General features: G+C 27.5%; 7 protein-coding genes across 7 annotated transcripts; 2 read left to right on the top strand and 5 right to left on the bottom strand.

The window, feature by feature from the left end:
* The first annotated feature begins 3,085 nt into the window (after positions 1 to 3,085).
* LOC123266712 (dysbindin protein homolog) lies at positions 3,086 to 5,470 on the top strand. The gene is made up of 5 exons (XM_044731091.1): positions 3,086 to 3,342; positions 3,424 to 3,716; positions 4,828 to 4,983; positions 5,067 to 5,207; positions 5,300 to 5,470. The coding sequence occupies exons 1-5, from the start codon at positions 3,287 to 3,289 to the stop codon at positions 5,386 to 5,388; spliced, it is 735 nt and encodes a 244-aa protein (XP_044587026.1). The 5' UTR covers positions 3,086 to 3,286; the 3' UTR covers positions 5,389 to 5,470.
* A 1,287-nt stretch (positions 5,471 to 6,757) lies between these two features.
* On the top strand, positions 6,758 to 11,710 carry LOC123267081 (cystinosin homolog). Its single transcript, XM_044731574.1, has 8 exons — positions 6,758 to 6,841; positions 6,911 to 7,001; positions 7,080 to 7,262; positions 8,472 to 8,712; positions 8,780 to 8,899; positions 9,004 to 9,292; positions 9,368 to 9,470; positions 11,614 to 11,710. Exons 1-8 carry the CDS (start codon positions 6,811 to 6,813, stop codon positions 11,663 to 11,665), a joined length of 1,110 nt encoding a protein of 369 aa, XP_044587509.1. The 5' UTR covers positions 6,758 to 6,810; the 3' UTR covers positions 11,666 to 11,710.
* Positions 11,711 to 11,926: 216 nt separating this feature from the next.
* On the bottom strand, positions 11,927 to 14,722 carry LOC123267077. Its single transcript, XM_044731570.1, has 6 exons — positions 14,639 to 14,722; positions 14,482 to 14,571; positions 13,157 to 14,404; positions 13,025 to 13,096; positions 12,204 to 12,293; positions 11,927 to 12,013 (listed from the first exon to the last, which is right to left on the bottom strand). Exons 3-6 carry the CDS (start codon positions 14,198 to 14,200, stop codon positions 11,957 to 11,959), a joined length of 1,263 nt encoding a protein of 420 aa, XP_044587505.1. The 5' UTR covers positions 14,201 to 14,404; positions 14,482 to 14,571; positions 14,639 to 14,722; the 3' UTR covers positions 11,927 to 11,956.
* Positions 14,723 to 16,240: 1,518 nt separating this feature from the next.
* LOC123267076 lies at positions 16,241 to 19,434 on the bottom strand. Its single transcript, XM_044731569.1, has 3 exons — positions 19,186 to 19,434; positions 18,631 to 19,123; positions 16,241 to 18,547 (listed from the first exon to the last, which is right to left on the bottom strand). The coding sequence occupies exons 1-3, from the start codon at positions 19,291 to 19,293 to the stop codon at positions 17,319 to 17,321; spliced, it is 1,830 nt and encodes a 609-aa protein (XP_044587504.1). The 5' UTR covers positions 19,294 to 19,434; the 3' UTR covers positions 16,241 to 17,318.
* Positions 19,435 to 21,744: 2,310 nt separating this feature from the next.
* LOC123267080 (putative gustatory receptor 28a) lies at positions 21,745 to 23,597 on the bottom strand. Its single transcript, XM_044731573.1, has 4 exons — positions 22,272 to 23,597; positions 22,142 to 22,213; positions 21,975 to 22,064; positions 21,745 to 21,896 (listed from the first exon to the last, which is right to left on the bottom strand). Exons 1-4 carry the CDS (start codon positions 23,277 to 23,279, stop codon positions 21,840 to 21,842), a joined length of 1,227 nt encoding a protein of 408 aa, XP_044587508.1. The 5' UTR covers positions 23,280 to 23,597; the 3' UTR covers positions 21,745 to 21,839.
* A 448-nt stretch (positions 23,598 to 24,045) lies between these two features.
* LOC123267079 lies at positions 24,046 to 25,800 on the bottom strand. Its single transcript, XM_044731572.1, has 4 exons — positions 24,571 to 25,800; positions 24,440 to 24,511; positions 24,288 to 24,377; positions 24,046 to 24,228 (listed from the first exon to the last, which is right to left on the bottom strand). The coding sequence occupies exons 1-4, from the start codon at positions 25,576 to 25,578 to the stop codon at positions 24,169 to 24,171; spliced, it is 1,230 nt and encodes a 409-aa protein (XP_044587507.1). The 5' UTR covers positions 25,579 to 25,800; the 3' UTR covers positions 24,046 to 24,168.
* A 10-nt stretch (positions 25,801 to 25,810) lies between these two features.
* Positions 25,811 to 26,823, bottom strand: LOC123268096 (gustatory receptor 68a-like). Its single transcript, XM_044732977.1, has 4 exons — positions 26,314 to 26,823; positions 26,139 to 26,210; positions 25,966 to 26,055; positions 25,811 to 25,902 (listed from the first exon to the last, which is right to left on the bottom strand). Exons 1-4 carry the CDS (start codon positions 26,821 to 26,823, stop codon positions 25,849 to 25,851), a joined length of 726 nt encoding a protein of 241 aa, XP_044588912.1. The 3' UTR covers positions 25,811 to 25,848.
* Between the last annotated feature and the right edge of the window lie 820 nt (positions 26,824 to 27,643).

The raw sequence follows: 27,643 nt of genomic DNA on the forward strand, positions 1-27,643 counted from the left end.
GTTAGCGTGCATTTGAAGATGTTCTGGTTGTATTTAAAGATAGGTAATATGAATGTAAAATTTGAAATATTTTTTTTTATTTTATTAAATTATTAAGAGTTATGATGGATACTCAAATTTGTTTTTATATGTATATATGTAAATTTTTGTGGGCATAAAAAAAATTTTTTTTACAAACGGACGGCAGATTTTATACTGATAAAAAAATTGACTTGACTCAAAAGCCAAAATTTTGAACCAAGATTTAAAAATAATGATTTTCTTGAGTCAAGAAATAATTCTTCAACCGAGTAAATTTTTCTTGTCAAGAATTTATTTTCTTGACTCAAGAAAATTCATAATTAATTAAAATTTATAATTATTAATTATTGTAATAATTATTAATTATTATTATTATAATAATAATTATTAATTAATTATAATAATTATTAATTAATTATAATAATTATTAAGTAATTATAATAATTATTAATTAATATTAATATAATAATTATTAATTATTATAAAATGGTATTCTTGGTTCAAATTGGCTCTTGAGTAAAGTTAATTTTTTATCAGTGTATGAATCAATAATTACCAGAAGCTATGGTATGATTTATTTATACATGCATACTCCATAAAAATTTACTTGCACAGAAAATTGGTCTCTTAAAATTTTTCTTAAACTAAAAACAGAGCATGTTCAAATCTACTTTTTCTTTAAAATTTTAATGTTTACGAGGCCTAAAAATAATTTTTTTTTATTTAAATTACAAATTTAACTACTATTATTTTTATACTGTTGACGCATTTATTAAAATGCATAATAGTAATTTATAAAAAATAAAATATCGAATTAAAAAAGACCCGTGTCTAATAAAAATTCCGATATTAAAGTGATAATTGATAATTAGATTAAAAATTTATTAATTTTATATGTGATGGAAAAAGTTTTTTTTTATTAATATCTTAAGCTTGTTTATTGAGGTTCATCTCATTTATAATATAATTAACGACTAAAAGGGTATATTTCATTTATATTATTAAATATTAAAATATAAATTATTTATTGTCATTAGTTATTATTATTACTTACGCGAGGATGTAAAAAAATGTAAAATTTTTTTCATCAAACTAAAAAATAAATAAAACAAAACTCATAGGCCAGAACTGATCTACGATTATATTATTACTGTATATACTTTATAATGTAAATAAGTTTTTTCAAGAGTAAAAATTATTCAAATAGCCGTAATGAGTTTTAATGAAAAAAAATATGATACATGATGATAAATAAAAATATATTGTTAAAAGTATCGTGACAAATATTTCTCAGAATAGAGTTGTTTTATTATTTAGTCATATGATTAATGATAATCCATTATTGGTTATTAATTATTAATATTAGTAATATATATATTTGACATGCAATAGTTTAATATATAATTGTAAAATATAATATATTATCTTATCATTTAATTTTTGTATACGATTATTATAATTATTATTTTTATTATTAAATTTCAGTATTTAAGAATGAAAATACTTGAACTATGTTAAAAAAAAAAAGCACGTGCTAAAATATATAAAATTTAATTTCATAAATAATTTTATATATGTCTATTGCATATTCCTAAAAAAAAGAAACAAATTATTATACAGAAAATAATAAAATTTTTATGCAAAAATATTTTTTTAATTTATTTTTTACTTGATTAATTTGTTTAAGTGACAAAAATAAATCAAAATTATTATATAATTACTTCTGTCATATTTTTCCTTTTTTTACAATTTTAAATCAAAATTTCCAGTATTTTTATGATATTAAATCTAGCTGTCAAATTTGTTCCAAAAAATTATTTTTAAAAAATTTTATTTTTAGTTATTTGTTAAAAAAATTCTTAAAATTATCAGCTAAATTAATTTTCATAGTATTTTTTATAATTTAATTTTAGGAAAGAATTACTGAGAGTTTTTATTTTTCTTCAAATTTTCCAGTAAGTAAAATAAAGGCTTCAAATATTAATCAGTTTCGATAAAATTAACTTAAATACATTATTTATAAATTAACTAAAAGAGTTCATGGACTAAAAAGAGTATTATTTAATTTATAGCAGATATTTAATAATTTTTAGAATTTTTTTTTAACAAATAAATTATAGCAAAAAAAAAAATATTTAAAAAATTGACATGTAGAAATTTTCGCAATTTCTTAAAAATAATTTTTTAGAATTAATTTAATTGTTGAATAAAATTAAAAATTAATCAAGTGACAGCTAACTTTAATGTCATATTAAATTTTGCATAAATTGATTATAAATTTACTTACCAAACATGGCGAGGTTAAGTTCTCTTCTAATGACTAATTTTCACAAATTTTGACATTTGCACACAAGCTTATTTTTTTTTTTTTTATTATTATAACACCTGTGCACGCACAAACTTTTGTTTAAACTATAATTAAAAATTAATAATCACGCACTGAGTATAAAATTAAATCACTAGATTTTTTAAAATCAAATTATCACACAAATTGAAGATAATGAAAATTAAGTTAGCCGACATCTAAAAATTTTAAGAATTTTTTTTCATTGAAAAAATTATTACAAAAAAATTAAAAAAAAAGTTGCATTTGTAAAAAATTTGAAAAACTTTAAGTGCAATTTTTTAAAAATATTTTTTTGTTCTAATTTAGTTATTGAAAAAAAAATCAAAAAACTAAAAATGTCGGCTAACTTTAGTATTATTGAACATACCATTTAAATTTTTTAGTTAATTACTTCTGTTTTTATTATAATAACAGTGCACGCAAAAATTTTTATTTAAAGTACAATTAAAAATTAATAACTACGCACTGAATATAAAACTAAAGTATTTTTTTAAAACAAATTGTCACACAAGTTGAAGAAACCATTTAAAATTTTCAGTTAACTACTTCTGTTTTTATTTGCAAAAATTGGCGGGAAATTAATTAATTTAAAATTCTCTAAAACTCAAACAGAAAACGATGGCGCTAGTGTATCAAAACTATTATTGTTATATTATTATTTTATTTTTTACAGTTTATTGTTTATTTACAACAATAACAGATTAACCTAATATTGAATTATTAATTTAATCAGTAAAATTAAGTACATAGTAATTATTTACTTAAATGAATTAATGTTAATTAACTATTGTCAACTATATCAAGTTATCTATATCAGATAAAAGACTTTCTTAACCTCATCCATATGTTTAGAAATTTATTTATCGAATTAAAAATTAATTAAATAAATGTAAGTATCATAATAATTTTTGTGGAAAAATGTTTGGAACGCTGAAAAGTAAATTTCAAACTGTACAAGATGGTATTTCAGCAAGGTAAATTTAATAATTATTTGTGAAGTAAGAATCATTTTTTAAGTACTTTATTGTTTTATGATTTACGATTGAATGGTTCAGTTTTAAAGGTCTGACACTTGGCGAAAGTCCAAAGCCTAAAAAACCAAATGCGGGTACTGACCGAGTTAATTACAATGCCGGAGCAGATGTTTTGCATCACTACCAATTGCAGTGGAATGAATTGCATGAGCTCGCTGAAGAAAATTCAATTAAAGCCCATGAAGTCGATGTACTTGTTGGAACAATATATGAAAAACTTAATAGAGAATGGAATAATATGACAATATTAAACTGTACTTTGGCTTCAATACCTAAAATAAATCATGATATTCAAAATCTCATGGATCAAATAGGTAATGTCAAATAAGTGCTCATAATTTATGATGTTTAAATTAGATGACATTAAAGTTAGTAATTACTTGACTATTTTTTAATTTTATTACACAAACTAATTTGTTAAAGTTTTTACATGTCAATTAGTTTTTCTAGTTTTTTTTTTAATTCTTAAAATTATCCAATATCTGCTAAATTAATCAAGGCTGCATTATAAAATGCTCTATCTCTAGATACATAATTAAGAAATGACATTGTATCGTGGGAATTATTGACATTTTTGAAGATATAAGCTCATCCCGATGTTACACTCATCGAGACCTTTCATTTGAGTACCCACATCAATTTTTCATATATTTTATATATTTATATATATTATACATATGTATATATGAAAAATATATCAAAAATGCATGTGGGTACTCAAATGAAAGCTCTTGATGAGTGTAACTTCGGGATGAGCTTATATCTTTAAAAATGTCAATAATTAAGAAATGACCTTGTATCTTGTGAACTATTAACTTTTCTAAAGATATAAGCTCATCCCGATGTTACACTCATTGAGACCTTTCATTTGAGTACCTACATCAATTTTTCATATATTTTATATATTTATATATATTATACATATGTATATATGATAAATATATCAAAAAAGCATGTGGGTACTCAAATGAAAGCTCTTGATGAGTGTAACATCGGGATGAGCTTATATCTTTAAAAATGTCAGTAATTAAGAACTGACATTGCTATCTTGTGAACTATTGACATTTTTAAAGATAAAAGCTCACCCCGACATTACATTGATCGAGACCTTTCATTTGAGTACCCACATCAATTTTTCATATATTTTATATATTTATATATATTATATATATATGTATATATGATAAATATATCAAAAAAGCATGTGGGTACTCAAATAAAAGCTCTTGATGAGTGTAACATCGGGATGAGCTTATATCTTTAAAAATGTCAATTTTTAAGAAAGTACAGTGCAATTTAACAAAAGTCATTATTTAATAAAACAAAATTTTATTTCTAGCACAAATTTATTTTTGAAATAAAACTGAAAATTATGAAATTTTTGTTAAATAATTGTAACCAATTGATTGGAAAATTTTATTTCAGGAACTCTGGAAGAAGCTTTTGAAGAAGTTGAGGCTGCATTATTTAAATTAGAAGATTTAAATGAAACTCTTGAGCTCCAAAGTAAACAATTGGATCATAGATTCCAGTTAGCGTTATATAAAGAGAAAAAATTATCTGAATTGGATAACTACAGAAGTACTTATTAATAAATAATATTTAACACCAATTTCTTAAAATTTCAAAAATTTTTAATGCATTATTATTTTCTGTCAATTTAGTCGCATTGGCTAGTGAACATTCTGAACGCGTATTACAGAAAGAATTGAGGCAACAAAAAATGTTGAAAGAGCGACAAGATACATTTGATGAAGTATTCAGAGGTGAAATTGAAAATTATAAAGCGACGGGTGTAGTACCACGTAAGTTTGCTATTCTATTTAGACATTAATTGTGGTTTGCAAGTAAAATTAGAATTAACAATTGTATAATTAAATAACTTGTCTATTTTCAGGAGGAGCAACATCACAGCAAGGCCCTGCACTAGAGGAAATTGTTTTAGAAGATGATTCTACAGATTTCGTTGAATTTTTACAAAGTTAAATATCAATGAATTTTAATTTTGTATTGTTTTTTTTTTTTTTTTTTTTTTCTATTATATTGTTTATTTCAAATTTATTATTAATATTGAAATTATTAATATTTATTCTAAATTATATCACAAATGAAATACATATATATAAATATATTTAATATACGTGGTATTAACTGTAGAAAGCTTTATCTATATTTATGTACGTTTCAATGTGAATATATATTTTAAGTATACTCTATGTTTAGTTTTTAATAAAAATAAATTTATATGGAAAGATAATAAACCTATCACTGGCTAATTAAAGTCTAAATTATTTATTTTACTGACAATTAAATAATTTTTCTCAAAAATAAATAAATAATTAATTTAATCAACTAAGAAAATTTATTTTTAAAAAATGAGCAATGTTGCAATAAAAAATTAATTTGGTTATAATTTTAAACAATTTTATTTCTGGGTAAAAAAAAAAATTTCTAGATTTGGAAAAAAAATAATTTTGGATAATTATTCGCAAGTTTTTTTTCCAAATCAAAAAAATTTTTTTTAATAAAAAGGTCTGAAAAATTTTAATTTCTTCAGCTAAGAAATAAAATTGTTTAAAATTTAAAAATAAGAGTAAATAAAATATTAATTATTTTTTACAATTAAAAATAAAGATAAGAAGTCCATAGTCTTCCTAATTAATAAAAAACTTTCTAAATTTATCTCTCTCTCTCTCTTTCTTAAATTACTTTACATAAAAAAATGAATTACTCAATTTTCTTTTGTAAAAAAGACTACTTTTTAAACTAATTAGGATTTAAGCTAAAAATTTCAAGTACTGATTGGATTTAATGATAATTTATTCTAATCAGAGTATTAGTTTAATTATTAAAATTTGAATGAAACTCAGCAATAATAAGCAGTGACAATTCTTTAGATATGACTAATAAATTTATCTTAAGATCACATTTGCGTCATTTAAATATCTTTGTCATTCTAAACAGCGTTTATGAGTGCAATAATTTTAATCCGTATTATCATATTTTCGTTATCATCATCATCATCATCATCACCGTGATTAATTATCATGAAAGATTTGCTTCTGGGAGTGAGTGTGCTGTCACAGTACAAGCAACGGGTAATTAATATTTTATTGATCAAAAATTTCGTTTGTATCACCCACAGACTTTATTCTCAGATTAAATTTTATAATCCGAGTTAAATTAAATAAGAGGTATGCTTATGCAGTAATCTTGGAAGATTTTGAGAAACGTTCATTGGTTAGCTAACAAAACGCGCATGCGTTCGAAATTGTATTTATGAGTGGGTAGATTCTTTGTAAATTTATTTGGGACTTTTTTTTCAGACAATTACCTTTATTTTTATGTCTTTACGGAGTTTTTCGGGTAAATTTATTAAAATTTCAAATACTGACGTCCTGAAAAATCATGATTTTTTCATTATTTTTTTTCATTCAAGGTACTGTATCCTAAAAACAAAGCGAAAATTAAAATTTTACCATTGTTAATTTTATTTTTAATTGTATAGTTTTGCATTACGCAAGCGCTGGCTTCAAAGTTGACACACAAGATTTGCGATTTCTAGTTGGTGAAGAAAAATCATTTGATCTTTATTTGACGTGAGTGATTTGATTCTAATGTTACGTCAATATTTGATCTCGTAGTGTTATGTATGACGTATTGTTTTATTTCTGCAGAGAAAAATTACCTAGTGAAGCGACTGTGATATTGAGCTCTACACAAGCAGGTCTAGTTAAAATAAGACCTTCAGTGTTCAACATAACTAAGAATGATCAAAATTTACATTGGAATATCAGTGTGACGGCTTTATCACCTGGGTATTTTGTGATCAGTACTAATGTGACTCCCGATATTACAGAGTGCGTACTTTTAATTGAAGTATGAAATTTTATTACAGTGTTTTATCATGCTAATTTTATATTGTGAATCATTAAAAATTTTTTTATTCACTTTTTAGAAAAAGACATTGTGAAATTTTAATTTTATTCAATTAATTACATTTTACGATTAAAAAATAATAAATGCTTGAGTTTTTGTATTTTGCATCTATTTTATGACATATATGTGCATAATTCATCACTGCATCTTTCTTAGAAAAAAAAAAAAAAAAAAAAACCTTAAAAAAATGTATTTTAACATAATAAACTATACAAAAAAGAGTTTTTATTATTAATAAATAAAATAATTGTAAACTAGCAACCTAGTCACTATGTGACTGCTGTGACTTGTGAACTATAAAAAATTAAAACTTTGCTTTATTAAATGACTTTTGTTAAATTGCACTGTACTTTCTTAAATATTGACATTTTTAAAAATATAAGCTCACCCCGATGTTACACTCATCAAGAGCTTTCATTTGCGTACCCACATGCATTTTTGATATATTTTTCATATATACATATATATAATATATATAAATATATAAAATATATGAAAAATTGATGTGGGTACTCAAATGAAAGGTCTCAATGACTGTAATGTGGGGGTGAGCTTATATTTTTAAAAATGTCAATAGTTCTCAACATACAAGGTCATTTCTTAATTATGTAATATATATTTCAAAGATATAAGCTCATCCTGATGTTATACTCATCAAGAGCTTTTATTTGAGTACCTACATGCATTTTTGATATATTTTTCATATATAATATATATAAATATATAAATATATAAAATATATGAAAAATTGATGTGTGTACTCAAATGAAAGGTCTCGATGAGTGTAACATCGGGATGAGCTTATATTTTTAAAAATGTCAATATTTCACAAGATAAAAGGTCATTTCTAAATTAATTATATACTTAATTATCAGTTTAAACTTTACGAAAATGTCAAAAAAAACTAGTTTGAATTGTCACGCTGCTTTTGTAATTCAAATAAATTTCTTTAAGATCATTCTTTACTCCCGTAAATTTTTGTAATAATCTTTATCGCGTAATATTTTTGCTTAATGATAAAATCAAGCCTATATGCGAAAAAATATTTGATTTAAACACTTGAAAATTGTTTAATTAATTTTTCAACAAAACAAGCAACCACTAATGAACTCTTTCAATTTATTTTCCAGTATTTCTAGTGCATTTGTCGTGGTAACAATAGAAAAATCGCTATTTGTATTTTACTTAAGCGATGTTGTCGGTTGGATCTACTTCCTAACATGGACCATAAGTTTTTACCCTCAAGTATACGAAAATTACAAGCGAAAAAGTGTGGTAGGATTTAGTTTCGATTTTTTAGCGCTCAATATTGTCGGATTTGTTATGTACGCCCTATTTAACTGCGGGCTTTATTGGATACCAGAAATCGAAGTACGTGAGTCTATGAAAAAAAAAAATTAATAATAATAAAGTAATACTAATAAAAATATTATTTCAGAGACAATATTCCGAGCGATATCCAAGAAGTTTGATCCCAGTACTATTCAACGATGTTTTTTTTTCAATTAATGCTGTTGCAGCTAATTTACTAATCATATGGCAATGTTTTATTTATGAGGTGAATAGAAGAGACTACTAAGCTTAGATTAAGTATATAAAGTAATAATAACAATAATTACAATAACAAAAATAATAAGAATAAATGATACAGAATTTTCGTAGATTGGCTCGCAAAGGGTTTCTATCACCGCGAAAACAATCAACGGAATATTTGGAATACTCGCAGTAGTTTCACTTGCATTATCTATCGCAAAAGTAACTCTGTGGCTCGATTTTTTCTATTTATGTAGCTATATAAAGCTAGTAATAACAATAATCAAATATATACCGCAAACATACTCTAATTGTGTGAGGAAATCCACATCTGGTTGGAGTATTGCTACTACTCTCTTGGATATTACCGGTGGAATTCTCTCTATGCTTCAAATGATATTGAACTCTTACAATTACAGTAATTATTTTTTTTAAATATAATTGTTTTTTAATCAATCGAACTTGATAAAGATTTATCTTCATGATTTTTTAGATGACTGGGAAAGTATCTACGGCGATATCACTAAATTCGGGCTTGGTTTAATTTCAACTGTGCTTGACGCAGTTCTTATTTTCCAGCATTACGTACTCTATAGGTTTGTACTTTTATTCATTAACTAGCAGCCTTGCAGTCACTGTCATATCATGTAATATATCATAAGTTGACAAAACACAATGTCATTTCTTAATTATTGACATTTTTATAGATCGACGTTCTAATTAGCAAATTATCTAACTCCATTTCAGAGAATCTTTCATTTGTACGAAAAAAACAATTGATTTAAAATTTAATATCATTTTAAAAAACCATTTAATATCATTAATATCTAATAAAGGTATAATATTTTGGTTTGGATCATTCAAATACTTAATAATTGGACTATAGCCGTATCATAATGTTAAAAAGTTACCGTCTAAAAAATAAGGAGTTAGACCAATTGCTAATTAGACCGTCGAAATATAAGCTCATCTCGATGTTACACTCATCAAGAGCTTTCATTTGAGTACCCACATGCATTTTTGATATATTTTTCATATATACATATGTATAATATATATAAATATATAAAATATATGAAAAATTGATGTGGGTACTCAAATAAAAGGTCTTGATATATGTAACATCGGGATGGGCTTATATCTTTAGAAAAGTTAATAGTTCACAAGATTGCAATGTCAGTTCTTAATTATTGACATTTTTAAAGATATAAGCTCATCCCGAAGTTACACTCACCAAGAGCTTTCATTTGAGTACCCACATGCATTTTTGATATATTTTTCATATATACATATGTATAATATATATAAATATATAAAATATATGAAAAATTGATGTAGGTACTCAAATGAAAGGTCTCGATGAGTCTAACATCGGGATGAGCTTATATTTTTAGAAAAGTTAATAGTTCACAAGATTGCAATGTCAGTTCTTAATTATTGACATTTTTAAAGATATAAGCTCATCCCGAAGTTACACTCATCAAGAGCTTTCATTTGAGTACCCACATGCATTTTTGATATATTTTTCATATATACATATGTATAATATATATAAATATATAAAATATATGAAAAATTGATGTGGGTACTCAAATAAAAGGTCTTGATGTATGTAACATCGGGATGGGCTTATATCTTTAGAAAAGTTAATAGTTCACAAGATTGCAATGTCAGTTCTTAATTATTGACATTTTTAAAGATATAAGCTCATCCCGAAGTTACACTCACCAAGAGCTTTTATTTGAGTACCCACATGCATTTTTGATATATTTTTCATATATACATATGTATAATATATATAAATATATAAAATATATGAAAAATTGATGTAGGTACTCAAATGAAAGGTCTCAATGAGTGTAACATCGGGATGAGCTTATATCTTTAGAAAAGTTAATAGTTCACAAGATTGCAATGTCAGTTCTTAATTATTGACATTTTTAAAGATATAAGCTCATCCCGAAGTTACACTCATCAAGAGCTTTCATTTGAGTACCCACATGCATTTTTCATATATTTTTCATATATACATATGTATAATATATATAAATAATATAAAATATATGAAAAATTGACGTGGGTACTCAAATGAAAGGTCTCAATGAGTGTAATATCGGGATGAGCTTATATCTTTAAAAATGTCCACAACAAGTAGTTCACAAGATACAAGGTCATTTTTTAATTACATGTCTTAAAGACAATATTTTTCTCTTTGTCCGTGAAGTTTATTACTCAGATGCTCGACAGTGTCTCGCGCCAAGGACATTAAATTTGCATTGATCAATAAACCAATCGGTTAGAGTGTAATTTTTTATAAAAATTACTTAACAAAAAAAATTACAGGTCATTAGCCTTTTCACAAAGATTAAAATTTATAGCAGAATTTACTGAAATAAACATACTAATTATAAATTATCACAATACATTGTAATAATAATTATTGTGCTACTATCGTCAATAACTTCTTTTGTTCTCCGAATACTTGTTTTTACATAAATATAGCCCGAGTTTAAAAAATTAACTTAAATGAACTTAACTGCTATACTAAAACAATTGATTTAAGCTCATGTATGTTCATTTTTTCGACTCGGGAGTTTACCAACACGGATTATTGTATGTAATACAAATTTTTATTGAGCATAATATAGTGTTATCATCTTAGCCTTTGTCAGAGAGTAAACACCGATAAATGTAATAATAATTATTATGTGATTATGATCTATAAACTGTTAATTACAGGTATGAGCCTCAGCTGATAAAGTCTCATTCGTTCATAGATGTTTTGACATGAAGATATTGCAATCAATCTTGAATTTTTCCAAGGAGTCAACTGATAAAATTATTGAAACTGACTTAAAGAAGATAAAAGAACTGTCGTTATTGTATTTTTATTAATTTATTTTTTAAAAATTTAATTTAGCTTGACTCAAATAATTTTTAAAAATTAATATATGGTTATTTTTTTTTATTTATTAATAAATTCATATTGCAATTCATGCATTTTCATTAATATTTCTTAACTTCTTAACATCATTTCAATTTGAAGAATATTGGGAATATTTTTTTTAACTATAAATGAAATTTATATCAGCCGAAATTGTACAAGAATAAGAAGATACGTCACAATTGTACCAGCAATCTAAAAGTTAATATTAGAATTAATAATAATCTCTATTATAGTAATTTCTAATTATAAAAAAAAAATTTGAAACGATTTCGGATCGTAAATTTTGCAACAAATTGTGGCAATTTAAATTCAAGTGATCATAAACTGTTCCAAATCCTTTCTTCTAATCAGCGACATTTATAATTAACATTGTTATAATTACTGAGTGTAAAAGAAAACCATCCAAGTCAACAATTCTGTAGACAGTAAATTTAACATCCGTATGTAAGAGATTACATGAGAATTCAATCAGCTGTAAAAAATTGTTATCTTTAATTATTGTTAAATTATAAAAAATTTGAAAATTACGATATTTGTAAAGAGCATCAATACACAGAAAGAAAAATTTCTTGACTGAAGAGCAAAATTCTTGGCTCAAGAAAATTTTCAGGTGCCTGAAGGAAGACCGAAGTTGTGTTGGCCGAAGTAAAAATTTTTCTTGAAATTTTAGTCTTGGTGAAAGTAATTTTTTCTTAATTCAAATTAATGTAAATACTTGATTCAATAAATTTTTATATTTGATCAAGATTTTTAGATACTTTAGGGAAGCAGCGCCACCTACTTCAGCTGAGAAAAAAATTTTCTCACCTTGAGAAAATTTTTCTCGAGAATATTTGATACCCATTTTATATTATTTTAGCGTGCAATTATACATATTGAATGAAAAAAAATGACGAAATATTATTTGATCTTCCCATTTGACATGTTAAGTTAATCAATAAAAATATTAATAAAAATAATTTACTTCTATCTTTATATTTAATTTTTTGGAGCAAAAGAGAAATTTTAAATAAATTTTCTTGGATCAAGATACGTATTTCTTAAAGCAAGAGTGTTAATTTTGTTGGAATAAGTGAAATTTCTTGTGTCAAAAAAAAATTTTTTTTCGCTCAAGAAAATAATTAGGAAGAAAAATATTTTCTTGACTCAAGTGAACCTTTTTTTTTTTTTCTGTGTAATTAAAAGTAAGTAGAAGCAAATTACCATATTTCTGACTTCAGGATATTCCTTACATCGATCCAAAAGTAAATGAATGCTATAAGCGATATTTTTTACCTGAAAATAAGAAATTTTTTGTCACTTAAATTGAGTAAAAATTACTAAAATTTTAAGTACTTCTCTCGAAATTCTGATGGTATTTGTAATCAGTCCAAGGAAGTTAAAAAACGTCATAAAAAACGTTGAACTGGTTTCGATATAAACGAAAGTTGAAAAATCTCCATATTTGTTAGTAACAAACGGTTCTAATACGTAGTACAAATCATACGTAGCAATTGCCACAAAATAGAGAATGGCTCCTAAAGTCGGAATTGAGTAAAATTCCGCAACTTTTCTGCTGATTTCACATAGACTTGTGTAGTTATAATTAATCGTTTGCACAGCATTGATAATAGTCGATTCACTGACAATAACTTTTGAAACATAAATCGAATCGAACTCATATTCAGTATTGATATTTCCAAGTTTCAGAATCATTTTGTTCAAATTTCGAAATCGTAGAAGAATGCTGTTCAAAAAAAGCGTGTACTGAGTCAAAGTCCAGCTGCTGATCATATAAGGAATTGCCCACATTGGCTGTGTAATCTTAAAGTATAAACAAAACTCAAGTAAAAATACGCCATTGCAAATAACGAAGTTGCCAATGAATACTAAGTACATAAGATAGTCTTTTTCCGGTGAGTAGAATTTGCATTTTTTCATGTTATTGTCCAGGCTGTGCAAATCGTTCGCAATATTAACGATGTCTTTTTGATAGAAAATGTAAATCAGCCATATGATTTTGACACTCAGTAATCCAAGCCCCATAATACAATACAAGATTATTTTCGATGCAATCGTATTTAGGCTTTCCAAAGTCGGTATGTCGAAAACATAGACTAATATTAGATAAACACATAATAACAAAATTAGAAAAATATTGTAGATGTATCCATAGGTTGAAACTTTGTGTGGATTTCCAAGATCGCCCCTTGTAATTTTTGAGATATCCACTTTCCAAGGCGCCAATCCCAAAATTTTGAAAGTAAATATATAGCAGTTTAGGATTATTCGCTGGTTTAATGAGAGCGAAGGTATTTGAGAATTATTGCGCTTGTAAAACAGCTTTTGATCCATGACTGGTTGCAGTGTGATGAATTGCGGTGTAACTGGATGATACATTTTATAAGAATCAATCGGAGATATGGATCTATATTACTTAACCTAATTAATTAAATTAGCGTTTAACCATTTATTTTGCGGTGACGTTAATCGCTTTAATTCTTGGATAAATATGTGAAGGGCGTTGTATTGATTACTGAGGTGTTGTTATTGAAGACGGAATTGGGTGAGAATGATTACATATGTCACAACTGAACCAAAAATCTAAAATTTTTTAATTATTATCATTATTATGTGAGTTACGATATGATAAAATATGAAATATCAAGCTGGCATATTACGGAGTGCAAGAGAGATCCATCTAGATCAATGACTTGGTGAGCGGTGAATTCAAAATTTCTGTGTAAGAGATCGTGTGACAATTCTATTAACTGCAGAAAAATTGTTTTAAAAAAAATTGTTGAATGTGTAATTAATAATCAAGAATAAAAAGATTACCATTTGTTCAATTTTTGAACTTTTAGTGCATTGATCGAGTAATAGATGAATGTAGCCTGCTGTTTTTTCACACTGTAAAAATTTGGATTAAATTTATTGAAGATTTTATATATGTATTAATACTAAATTATAATTATAGTATGAATATTAATACTTCTCTCATAGTTTTAGTCACGCAAGTAGTCAAAGCAACCAAATTAAAAATTATTAGAAATAACCATAAGCTAATGTCGGCAAGAAGAAACTCGCGGGATAGCGAGGAATTGATTTTGTGATTCACTAGTAAAATAAAGTAGCGTAATTCTACAATCATTGATGCTGCGAAATAAATAACAGCGACTATAGTTGAAATAGCAAAATAACTTGAGAATTTTTTAGAAATTTCATAGAGATTTCTATGATTGTTATTAATATCCATAATATCCGCAATGATTGATTCAGGAAGAGGAACCCGAGGAGCGATCAGCGTCTGAATTTCCATTTCAGTATCTAGTCTTCCCATTTTAACAATAATATTATTAATGCATTCGATATGTTGAAAGATTATCGATAGTATAAGGGTGTGTTGTATCAATACCCAACTCAGAAGTATTATTGGTGTGTACCATAATACTATTATATTGAATGGATAAGCTATAATCCCTATAATCATTATTAACGAGCACAAAATAAAGTTTCCAAAGTATGAAATGTTAATGATGTTATTATTTTTTAGTTCACAATATTTTGATCGTCGCAAATTTTTGTTAACACTGTTAAGTTCGTTAGCGTTATTAACGAAATCATTTTGACGCAAAGTACAATAACACCAGATGAAAATACTGACAAAACTTCCGTTGGTGATTATAATTACTTGAAATAGCATCATTGCTGATGCATATGCATAAGTTCTTGTCCATTCTGGTGATGAATACAACACTGCAGAGTATCCTACCAACAATATTATCAACAACGCATTGTATAAAAGCCCGTAGTTGGAAAATTCACATGCATATTTATTTTTAGTGCCGTTATCGTTAGAGTCAAAAATATTAGAAATATTTACGCTCCATGGTGCTAATCCTAATAGTTTAAATGTCACAACGTTACAATAGATTACGATACGTATGATTAACAGAGACAGTTTATTGCTTTTTCGATCCATACTAATAAATTGTAATTGTAATTTGAATTTATTAAGTAAAAAACCTTAATATGATTCAATCTACGGATGATGCGACTTATAAATGTGAAAATATGAGCAATTGTGGTGGTACTTAGAAACAATCAATTAATTTTATTTATCTTTATGAGACACGTCACAGTAATAACTTTTTCAATTATCCATTTAAAGTAATTGTTAGTATTTTAAATTGATTGTTTTTTAATTTATTGAATGAATTGTGGAAGGTCTTAAAATTACTTACCATACTCAACAAATTAAAATTGAGAAATAATTGTTGGATTTAAATTTACAAAACATATTATTTATAAAAATAACAACTGTCCTTTCTGCAGAATGATTAATGATTGAATGATTAGACTAACTTTTAAACCTATATGTATTCAACTTAAATTAAAAAATCGGCAGGTATATTACTATGAATTAATAACAATCGTCAATTAAAGAAGGATATTAAAAAATATTTATTTTTGTTTTTACAATCAATATCAATAATCTGAAGAAATAACGTCGAATAAATGAAAAAAATAAAAATCATTTAAATACAATAAAAATTATTGTCTCACATTTGTTTTAATGAACAGTTTTATGTTATTTGCTTCGGAAAACCACAAAAAACCTGATCAAGTTACAGCCGGCTACCGGTCAAAGCCAACTATTGATTTATACTACTTGCACGCAACGTCGTGTGATCTTTGTATTGTTTATTGCAAAAATACAGAAGAATGTTTTTATAGAATTGAGACAGATAAATTTTAAGTATCATTTAGTGACGCGATAAATTAGTCAAACACGCTACTCGCCAATCGATAATACATATGTGTGTAAAAAATAAACTACTCACGCAACATACAAGTTAATATAGTTAAAAGTGACTGAAAGAGAAGTCTTGTTTTAAGATGATTCTAGTTTGCTCAGATATGATACACACGGAATTATTTTATTAAAGTTATTTAGATCTTACGATATTTTTCATCGATTATGTAGGAAATAATCCTTCACGGAGAAAAAAATATTGTTAGAATAAGGATACGTATCGTTATTCTGACGCCGTATAGTCATTTTTTTTTTAGAAATACACTGTATAGCCAATTCAGCTATACGGCGGATCATAAAAATGACGATCCGTATCATTATTTTAGGCATAACATTTAGTTAACTCAACTATGCAGATCCTTCGGGTTAACAAAACATTTGTCTGTTTTGACGAAACTACATATATTTACAAAAGCTATTCTCTGTATGTTTAAATCAAACAAATGAATCCTTAAATCAGAAATCCGGATTGTTATTTTAAGAAAACGTCGTTTGAGGATACGTTGGATAGTCATTTTAACAATATTTCTTTTTCCGTGTTATTATCAGATCTAAGATCTACCTATATTTTCCATGATGTCATCGGAAATAATCTCAAGATAAATCATACCTGTGTAAATGTAATATTACTATTGCGGCAATGCGTTGTTATTTGTCTCAAGAGGGTCGTAATTCTCTGACAAACTCTCTGTTTTATCTTTTTCAATTTTTGCAAGCGCTTCCTCTATTCTTTCTGACTCTACATACTAATTCGACCAACAAGACGAAAAGTGCAACGAGTACAACGATCGTGAAACACCACAAAAAAGATGAAAAGTCAGTTAAATCTAAAAATTCGCATTGTTCATGAGCCTCAATTCTATCAATTCGTTTTTGCGTCTTTAACTGGCGCTTCAATCGATTTTTTCTCTCAAAATAGTTTAAAAAACCAGCCTCAACAAAATTCAACGCAGTTTTATCGATTTTGTCTTTTAGCGGAAAATTTTTCCGAGTTGTCAGCCTATGATCGCTTTTAAATAAAGATTCTTTCGATATATGAAGATCATCAATCTTAATATTTTTGAGCAGATAGTCAGGTAATATGCAAGCAGCTGAATCCTTATGAAGATTTTTACTGCAGGATTCAAAATCAGGTATGACATGTAAGTACTTATTACGTGTCCCATTTTCCCAAATTTTTACATGTTTCAAGTTTTCCGTAAGGTAATCGAAATAATGCACATTATAACGATTATTGTGCAATTCATCTAAAGTGTCAATATTTTTTTCTACGCTCGGAATGGTCATCACTGATGTAAACTGACTCTGAAGTTCCGGGCCGACAACAAAAACAAATAACGTTGCGCTCAAAAAAGTAACCCGTGTCAATAACCGATTCATGGGAGTTAATATCTCCATGCCAAGAATAAGTAGCCAAAGATCTATTAGTGCTGCTGCAAAATGGTACCAAGAGTTTAGCAGAATAATTACGAATATAAAAAATAAAAATAATGTTGATAGTGATAAAGTTTCATAAGCAAAGGAATTGCTTGTCACTTTAGTGAAAGCTGAAATCGTACTTTGTTTTTTTGTTACTATCATGAAACTACCTTGAGTATAAATAGGAATGATACCTAAGAGTTTAAAACCTTCGTCATCCAGGTCCTCTATGATTTCTAACTTCATATCGTACGTACCATTTTTTAGTAAATTGAATTCTCGCACGAAATCAGCATGATTTACATTTTTTAAATAAATAATCGGTGTAACATTTAGAGCCGTAAAAAGTCCGTTGTAAATAAAATGTTGAGTTGCTTCTTCTTCGAAAAACGCCTCGGGTGAAACTTTACCTTCGAAAACTTTATCGGTGAGGCCAAACTTATAACCATTCAGAGGATATCCATCCAAAGAACGAGTTTTGTCGAATGTCAAACTGGAACAGGTGCGTTGGTCTGCGAAAAAATGTAATGAATGTAAAGACAAAAGTTAATGTTTTCAAAGTTATACTTTCGCAGATTGTTTTGACATGACTTACCATTTTTAAGGTGTTGCCGATAAAGCGTCCATTTGTCATTTGGTTGATCCTCTGTTTCTACCTGTTCCCACTGTTTTGGCGCCCTTTGCGTGAAAGGGTTGAAGGTATAGACGAGGCTTTCACTCATCGACCCACACTGACAATCGTAATAAGATTTCAAAGCCTCAATCTTCCAGATCGCCTGAAGAATTTCCGATGCTCTAACACAATCTTTTCCAACAGCAACAATTACTGACGCTGGGTTCCAAATGGTTGATGATTTCATTTTCCTAAGGGTATCCTGCAGTCTGTCCATTGAATCAGCCGTTATCAGATAACTAGGATGTCGTGTGTAGTACTGTTTCATAACATTTGAACTGAAATCGTTGTCAATGACAAGAATCGACGAATTGATAATTTCATTTTTTTGAATCTCGTACATCAAGTTCATCAGCTCCGCAGAAATCACCACTGGATTCATTTCGTTCAGAAAACACAACTCTAGCAGCTTCCGCTGTTTTGAAACAACAAAATCGGTTAATTAATTAATCAATAATTATCATAGAAAAAACTTACAGCGTCGATGTGATGAGCCGGGCTTTTCGGTATTGAAGAGTCGTAAATTGATATCATATTGCACTGGATTACACTCATGAACAAAAAACACAGTATAATATCTTTCATCCCCTTGATTATTGTCAATGTTGAAAAACGTTCAAATAAGTACTTTTCAGTATAAAAAAAATGGTCACGCTAGTTACGCCTGTTACGCCTGTTCAGTTAAGTTGTTTGCTCGTAACTGACTCAGTACAAGAGTGATATGAAGTTCCCACTTCACTACATCAGTCGTTGAGGATACGTGTCCATTTACAAGAGGATGTCCTCGATGCACGTCATCAAGCTAATCATGTATAAGTGCGTTATTTGAATACAAAATTGCATACATATGTACGGTCGCCATAGAGAAAAATGTCAATTTTGAAATTCAACTATTGATTGGAAAAATCTAGCCTTCCTCAATTCCAGGACTCTAATTCTATCAAGTATAATTTTATTACTTACATTAAAAACGTTAAAAAGTGATATCATACATGATAACGCAGAAAAAATATGTATAATTTTTATTATCACAGAAAGTTGTATATTTTTTGCAGATTTACAAAACGATGCAAAAAAGTTCTTTCTAAATAAATAATTTTTTTTTTTTAAATCTAGATGAATAATTCTTTAATGAAAAAATTCTAAATTGAAATCAGCTATTTTAAGTTCTAGTTTATAAATATGAATATATTTTTTATTTAATAATTGATCGTGAATCTATATTTGTGAGTTGTTGATCCATTATTCATGAAGGACGGAATTGAAACAGTAAAATGAGGTTCGTAACAATGGTCCCAAAAATCTAAAAATTTTAAATTTAACTCAAAATGTATCATCGCTTTTAGTATATCATTTTATAACACAATAAACAATGAAAAATTACTAATACAAACCGATGATATGAAAGAACCATTTAACTCAATTATTCTGTAATTACTTAACCCGAGATTTCTATGCAAAAGATCCCATGAGAATTTAATCAACTGCAAAAATTACGAATTTTATTTTACAATTTTCGTAACATAGTTCTTCAAAATTTTTATAAAAATACCGATTTTTCCACTTTTTGGTTCAGAAGACATCTGTCCATCAGTAAATGAACGCAGGAAGCTGTTTCTCCAAGCTTAATAAAAAAGAATAAGAAAATTTTATAATCAAATTCATGATGTTTGAAGGAATTCATACTTATGATTACTTACTTCACGTTCAATCCTGATGACGTTGGTATTTAACGCAACGAAACAATTCAAAGCTACTAAAACCGTAACGCCACTTTCAATCGCATCAAAAAGCGTTAGCTCGTCACTTTGGGTAATAGTTGCCCCAACCAAAAAGTATAAATTCATCATAGATATTATCATGAAATAAATTACTGTTATCAACATCGGAAATGTATAAAAATCCGCCATTTTATTACAAATATTACACAGTTCCAAATTGGCATGATTTACGTTTTCAATGTCATTGACGATCGGCTTACAAAGAGTAATTTTATCATTGAATATAGTGCTTAGTTCATCATCTGAGTGCATATTACCGAATTTGAGGATTGTTTTGTTGATGCTGTTGAACCTTTGAGTTATAATGCTCAAAAATAAAGCATACTGTGCCAATAAATAACTGCTGATAGTGCACGGAATCATCCATAGAGGCATCACAAGTGAATGGTATAAAACTAAATTAAGTAATAATAGCCCTCCAGAAAAAACAGAGTTTGCAATGATTATATAGTAGGCATGAGAGTCATTAATTAGTGAGTAGTATTTACAAATTTCTAGATTAGTATCGACGGTATACAGCTCATTCGCAATTTCAACAACCGTTTTTTGATAATAAATATAAACGAACCAGATAATAATTACGCCAGTTATTCCAAAAAATCTTAAGTTTGTTACGACTATTTTCAATGAATTTGAACTTACATAATTTGGAATGAACATGTCTTTGTACATAAGCACTATTACATAAGCGCTCAAAGTGAAAATTAATAAAGCGTTGTAAAAAAATCCGTATTTTGAAACTTTGTATGGGTAAGAAATATTTCTGTTGATGTTACTTTTTAAAACTTTTGAAATATTTATTGCGAAAGGTGCTAATCCAAGAATTTTGAAAATCAATAAAAAACTGTATAACTTTAAATGTGAGCTGTATTTACGAGAACTACGTTTTTGGTAGAACTTTTGATCCATTGCGCTGTGCTAAGGTTAAAAGTGACTTAACCAGACTATTCATTTTCTAGCGCTGGCAATTTTTTGTGAGCAATGCATCAAATTCTGTGGCATTATCGTACTATGAAATCGCAAGATTTCAATCACTGGTTAAAATAACTAAATTAATGGAGTGTAGCATTATGAATTATAAATTATTTTTATACGGGTAAAATAATTAAATAATTTCACATATAATAAATATTCTTTAGTGGGATTATAGATAATGGATGCAAAAACGATTATGATTAATATACTGTAAATTTATTTAGTTTTTATTTTTTTGTTGAAAATGACATTTGAGCATCATTAATTATTAATTCACAGAGTTCTAATCTAGACGGTTTACAATATTCTCATTTCATCTTTATAGAAAATTTTTTGAATTTCTTTTCTTAATAACGAAAGAAAATCCCATTGGATTCATCGTACACGAAATTGAGTGAGAATAATCAAGTAGGTTACGATTGTACCAAAAAACTGAAATCAATAAATTTAATGTTGAATTATTAAAATAATTATATTGAATCGCTTCTATTAATCATTTGATCAACTCACTGAATGTAGAAGAGAACCATCAAGTACAGTAATATGAAAAGCGGTGAATTCAACATTTCTGTGCAATAGATCTCGTGAAAATTCAATCAACTGTAACAAAAATGTTGTTTTTATAATAATAAATGAAACTATTCCCATAAAATTATGGGAAATTATGTGAAAAGTACCATTTTTTCCGTTGGCAAATCCATGGTGCATCGATCTAACAGCAAATGAATATAAAGTGCCGTCTTTTTGAACTATAAAATCAAAATATAGTGTCTTCATTAGTAAATTAGCTTGAATTAAATCACTCACCTCTCGAGTAGTACTAGTAACACTGGAAGTAAATGCAGTGAGATCAAAAAGTACTATAACAAACCAAGAAACACTGTCTAGGTGTATCAAAAATGGAGGTATTGTTCCATAGCTTTTATTAGTAATCGCCAAAAACAGATAGCGTAACTCGTAAATGGTCGTCATAGCAAAATATATGATTGCCGATAAAATAGGAATGGTGAAGAAATTAGCGGCATCATTGCATATTTTGCACAGTTTCTTGTTAGCATGATTCATGTTAATTATATCTAGAATGATTGCTTCACGAAGAGGAAATTTAGTAACAAATAATTTCTGAAATTTAATCTTGGTATCGACATTTCCCAGCTTCAGAAGCATTTCATTTAAACAAGCAATATTTTGGTTGATTACAATCAGTGTTATTGTATACTGGATTATAACCCAGCTAACCAAAATACACGGTATGCTCCAAAACGGAACTGATACATATTCATGAGTGGCTATTCCAACTAGCATTATAAAGAAGCACATAATAAAATTTCCGATAAAAATAAAGTAAATAAAGTAATTGGTCTTCAGTTCATAGTGTTTGCACCTTTTTAGAGCATTGTTCACTCGGTAAATCTCATTAGCTATGCTTACAATAACACTTTGTTTTAAAATGTAAATAAACCAGATGATGACGCTGGTTGTGGCGCCCAAAATAATGAGACCTTTTCCGATTGTACCTAGTGTACACGAGTGGATGTAGATTTTTTCCCAAGATGGAGATAAGTAGAGCACTACGAAGTATGTCGTCATGGATATTAACAATAATGCATTGTAAATAAAAGCATAATCTGACACTTTGCATGGCGCGGTTAATTTAATAGTCTCGTGCTTGTTTTGGTTATTGAAGAAACATGAAATTTTCATTTCAAAGGGCGCTAATCCTGATATTTTGAAACAAAGTAAGTAACTATAAAATATAAGACGCTCACAAAACGGCTGAATGTTAAAAAATTTACGGCAAAACTTTAGTTCCATCGTCTTTCAACGAATGGTTATAATTATAATAATAATAGTAAGACTTAATGAGTTTGTATGTGGATCGATCTGTTTCGATTACTGGAAAAATTTAAACTGTGTTCAGTTGGATGTTTATGCAGGGTAACTTAATTCAAATGTACCTATTAATGCTCACTTTGTATTGCTGCGACGTTTTAATAGCCCAATCATTCTCATTACCACTCAAGCAAATTGATTTTCTGTGATGAATAAGCTCTATTCTTAACTTATTGAAAATAAAATTGTACAAGAACAATGAGATACGTACTTCTCTTCTATTTTTGATGATGTTTATTAGCTAAAATAATTACACGGAAAAAAAAATATTGTTAAAATGACTATCCAACGTATCCTCAAATGACGTTTCCTTAAAATAATGATCCGGATTTCTGATTTAAGGATTCATTTGTTTGATTTAAACATACAGAGAATAGCTCTTGTAAATATATGTAGTTTCGTCAAAACAGGCAAATGTTTTGTTAGTTTTGTTAACCTGAAGGATCTGCATAGTTGATTTAACTAAATGTTATGCCTAAAATAATGATACGGATCGTCATTTTTATGATCCGCCGTATAGCTGAATTGGCTATACAGTGTATTTCTAAAAAAAAATGACTATACGGCGTATAGTCAGAATAACGATACGTATCCTCATTCTAACGATATTTTTTTCTCCGTGTAGATCATAATGCGATTGCAAACGACAACATTTGAGATGAAATATAGGCGAAAACTCTTCATTACAGTATTTAATTAAAAGCACAATTATAAAATACAAACTATACATAACGGTTATTATGATAAATGCAAGAATGCATTTTTTCTTGAATCTATATAGAAATGGTACCTCAAAAAAATAATTGATAATTTATTGCTGGTTACGAAACTGAATAAGAATAATTAGATAAGTAACAATAGTTCCGTAAATCTGAAAAGAGAATCATATCTGATTAATGATTCTTATTAGTGATTGTATGTAGTTGTTACCGTTTGCAAAAGAGAACCATTAAGTGCAATTACTCCGTAAGCATTGAAATTGACATTTCTGTAAGATAGATCACGTAGGAAGTCCAATAGCTGTAAACCAAAGTTCAAAATTATTTACTCTTTTCATAATAAAGAAAAAAAGTATAACTTACTGATTCTTTAGTAGGTGAATTCATTGCGCATCGATTTAGAAGCAAAGAAACATACTGGGGAGTTTTCTTAAACTAAAAAAAAGTTTATTAACAAAATTTGAAACGTTTTTTGAGTGGATATCATAACATACTTCTCGTGTGATCCTGGTGACATTTGAAGCAAGAGAAATCATTTCAAAGGATACGATTAAAAACCAATTTCCAAAGTCCAAAGAAAGTTTCAATAAATCATTGTCAGTTGTAATGATTAGTGATAAAATTATAAAATATGAATTAAATGTTGTAGATGTTATAAAATAGACAATAATCAGAAGTATTGGGATCGCATAAAAGTCCGCGACCTGATCACAAATGTCACATAATTGCATGATCGCATTACTGATACAATTGATATCCTTGATAGCCAAATCACGTAGCGAAACTTTTGAACGAAGCGCTGTTTGATAATAATTTTCTGTATTTATATCGGCGAGTTGAAGAATTTTGAGATTAATGCTTTCAAAAAATTGAGAAATGACGTTCAATAGAAGTGTGTATTGCATTAAAACCCAACTACTGGTGAAAAATGGTCCAATCCACAAAATAGCTGTATACAATCCGGAAACTGAACATTCAGTCACGATAATACCGAAGCACAGACAAAAATTGATTACAGAAAGAATATAGAACCGACAATCACTTTTGAAGGTAAATCTATCACAACTTTTCAAATTGTTATTAATACTGTACAATCCGTTAATGATAATTATCATTTTTTTCTGCTGCAAGACATAACTCAGCCAGATTACAACGAGGACTAAAGTTCCATAAAACATCAGACATTCATCGATCTTGTCGACCAATTCTGATTTCACGTAAGTCTGCGAGTATAGTTTTAATGATAATACCATTGCACAGTAAGTAGATAAAACGGTTGCCAATAAAATGTTGTAAAAGCTTCCATATTTTGATGCTTTAAATAGATCCACTTGATTATTGTCTTGATTTTCAGTTAATATTTTGTACAAATTAACTTTCCAAGGTGATAATCCGAGCAATTTAAAAACGGATAATAGCCCATAAAATATGATACGTTTGCATAGTAAATTAAAGTTATAATTACTTGTATTTCCACGTTTACGGAACAATTTTTGCTGCATTTTACACCGTTATATTTGGTAACAGAAATGAGGTCGCGAAGGGTGTCTGAGTAGACAAATGATTGTACCCTTCAATCATCATGTATGACATTAATATTTTATGAGTTTATGTAATTACTCATTCGTTTTAAAGCACTTACTGCTATTTTTATTCTAATGAATTGCTTCAGCGGTATTATTAATCAGTTATTAATGATATTAGTTATTAACTATACTTATGAATGATTGGAATTGGTGTCTTAAGAGATTTTATGGTACCATATTATTATGTTAATCATGAAACTGGACAAGAATAATTAGATAAGTAACCATGGTTCCAAAAATCTATAAAATAAAAATAGTATTTGATTAAAATGATCGATAATAATGACTTAACAGGATTATTACCGTTTGTAAAAGAGATCCATCGAGTGTGATCACTCCGTAAGTAGTAAATTTTACATCCCTGTGTGATATATCTCGTAAAAGGTCCAATAGCTGAAATAAAATATGTATAATATAAAAACGAATCAATATACCATTAATTCGTTTTATAATTTAAAAATTATGACACGACTTACTGCTTCTCTGATGGAAAAATTCATTGAGTATCGATGAAGAAGCGAACAAATATGATGCGGAGTTTTTGAAAACTGAAAAATAGTATTTTTTTCGTATCTATTATATTAATTAAATTTTTAGACATAATAGACTCAATTTCTTTTAAATTATTCCTAGATGGATATTTAAACTTACTCCTCGAGTGATTCTGGTGACATTTAAAGTAACAATCACCATATCAACGACTGTAATGAAAGTCCATATGCCAATCACCGTTGAAAGTATCATAAAATCTGACTCCTTTAACAAAAATACCGACAAAATCACATAATATATACTGTACGTAGTTGTTGTAATAAAATAAACAATGATCAGTAATGTGGGGATCGCATAAAAGTCCGCGATCTGATTGCAAACGTCACACAATTGCATGATCGCATTATTAATGCAATAAATGTCCTTAACATCGAATTCTTGGCGTAAAACTTTTGAATTAATTGTTTGGTAACGATTTAGATCCCTAAATTTAAGAATTGTGGCATTAATACTTTCAAACAGTTGAGAAATAATAATCAATAAAAGTGTGTACTGCATCAAGACCCAACTACTTATGATGAACGGTGCGAACCACAACACTTCGGCGTATATTTTCCGAACGAATAGTTCACATACAAACAGAACAAAGCACAGAAAAAAGTGGACCATAAAGACAACATGCATGCGACAATCACTTTTGAAAGTATATGTATTACAACTTTTTAAGTTTTTATTAATACTGTATAATTTATTAATGATATTCACAATTTTTTTCTGCTGTAGAATATAATTAAGCCAAATTACAACAAGAATCAATGATCCGTATGACATCAAACATACGTCGATTTTGTCGATCAAATCTGAATCAATGTACTCTTCTTTCCACAGCCCCATAATGATTATTGTTGCGCAGTATGCAGGTGAAATTATCATCAGTAAAATGTTGTACAAGGATCCATATTTTGATACTTCAGCGAGGCTTTCTTTATTATTATTCTGATTTGGTACTAATATTTTAAATAGATTCACTTTTGACGGCGATATTCCGAGCAATTTAAAAATTAATAATAAACCGTAAATTGTAATATGTTTGCAAAATAAATTAAAGTTATACTTATGAGGGCTTTTACGTTTATGAAACATTTTTTTTTGCATTTTGCAGAACTATATTCAGAAACAGGAATGAGGTTTGAGTGAAAAAATGGATAATACTTTTCAATCATCATTTATGACTCATATTTATTTATGTTGTATCTCATTAAAATTGATTTTTTTATTATAGCACTTAATACTATTGTTATTCCAATAAATTACTCCGATGGGAATATTGATTGGTTATTAATGATAAAATGATATTGTAGTTATACTGATTAATGATTAGAATCGGTGATTTGTGATAAACACATAGTTAGACAAATGGATGAAAATTTCAATATTGCAATACTACAAAACATTTAATAATTACAAATTTTATTGATAATTATGATGA

This window comes from Cotesia glomerata, linkage group LG6 (assembly GCF_020080835.1).
Source record: "Cotesia glomerata isolate CgM1 linkage group LG6, MPM_Cglom_v2.3, whole genome shotgun sequence".
NCBI lineage: Eukaryota > Metazoa > Arthropoda > Insecta > Hymenoptera > Braconidae > Cotesia > Cotesia glomerata.

Coding starts and splice junctions, on each gene's coding strand:
- LOC123267080 (XM_044731573.1), bottom strand. CDS start 23,279: ATGGAACTAAAGTTTTGCCGTAAATTTTTTAACATTCAGCCGTTTTGT. Junction 22,214..22,271: donor TTACTAGTACTACTCGAGAG/GTGAGTGATTTA, acceptor TTGATTTTATAG/TTCAAAAAGACGGCACTTTA. Junction 22,065..22,141: donor ATTTGCCAACGGAAAAAATG/GTACTTTTCACA, acceptor TTTTTGTTACAG/TTGATTGAATTTTCACGAGA.
- LOC123267077 (XM_044731570.1), bottom strand. CDS start 14,200: ATGTATCATCCAGTTACACCGCAATTCATCACACTGCAACCAGTCATG. Junction 12,294..13,024: donor ATCCTGAAGTCAGAAATATG/GTAATTTGCTTC, acceptor AATTTTTTACAG/CTGATTGAATTCTCATGTAA. Junction 12,014..12,203: donor ATGGTTTTCTTTTACACTCA/GTAATTATAACA, acceptor ATTAACTTTTAG/ATTGCTGGTACAATTGTGAC.
- LOC123267079 (XM_044731572.1), bottom strand. CDS start 25,578: ATGCAGCAAAAATTGTTCCGTAAACGTGGAAATACAAGTAATTATAAC. Junction 24,512..24,570: donor TCACCAGGATCACACGAGAA/GTATGTTATGAT, acceptor ACTTTTTTTTAG/TTTAAGAAAACTCCCCAGTA. Junction 24,229..24,287: donor ATGGTTCTCTTTTGCAAACG/GTAACAACTACA, acceptor TTCTCTTTTCAG/ATTTACGGAACTATTGTTAC.
- LOC123266712 (XM_044731091.1), top strand. CDS start 3,287: ATGTTTGGAACGCTGAAAAGTAAATTTCAAACTGTACAAGATGGTATT. Junction 3,343..3,423: donor CAAGATGGTATTTCAGCAAG/GTAAATTTAATA, acceptor TGAATGGTTCAG/TTTTAAAGGTCTGACACTTG. Junction 3,717..4,827: donor AAATCTCATGGATCAAATAG/GTAATGTCAAAT, acceptor ATTTTATTTCAG/GAACTCTGGAAGAAGCTTTT.
- LOC123267081 (XM_044731574.1), top strand. CDS start 6,811: ATGATTTTTTCATTATTTTTTTTCATTCAAG. Junction 7,002..7,079: donor TCATTTGATCTTTATTTGAC/GTGAGTGATTTG, acceptor TTATTTCTGCAG/AGAAAAATTACCTAGTGAAG. Junction 7,263..8,471: donor GTGACTCCCGATATTACAGA/GTGCGTACTTTT, acceptor TTTATTTTCCAG/TATTTCTAGTGCATTTGTCG.
- LOC123267076 (XM_044731569.1), bottom strand. CDS start 19,293: ATGAAAGATATTATACTGTGTTTTTTGTTCATGAGTGTAATCCAGTGC. Junction 19,124..19,185: donor CGGCTCATCACATCGACGCT/GTAAGTTTTTTC, acceptor GTTTCAAAACAG/CGGAAGCTGCTAGAGTTGTG. Junction 18,548..18,630: donor TCGGCAACACCTTAAAAATG/GTAAGTCATGTC, acceptor ATTTTTTCGCAG/ACCAACGCACCTGTTCCAGT.
- LOC123268096 (XM_044732977.1), bottom strand. CDS start 26,823: ATGGTCCACTTTTTTCTGTGCTTTGTTCTGTTTGTATGTGAACTATTC. Junction 26,056..26,138: donor ATTTTTCCATCAGAGAAGCA/GTAAGTCGTGTC, acceptor ATTTTATTTCAG/CTATTGGACCTTTTACGAGA. Junction 25,903..25,965: donor ATGGATCTCTTTTACAAACG/GTAATAATCCTG, acceptor TTTATTTTATAG/ATTTTTGGAACCATGGTTAC.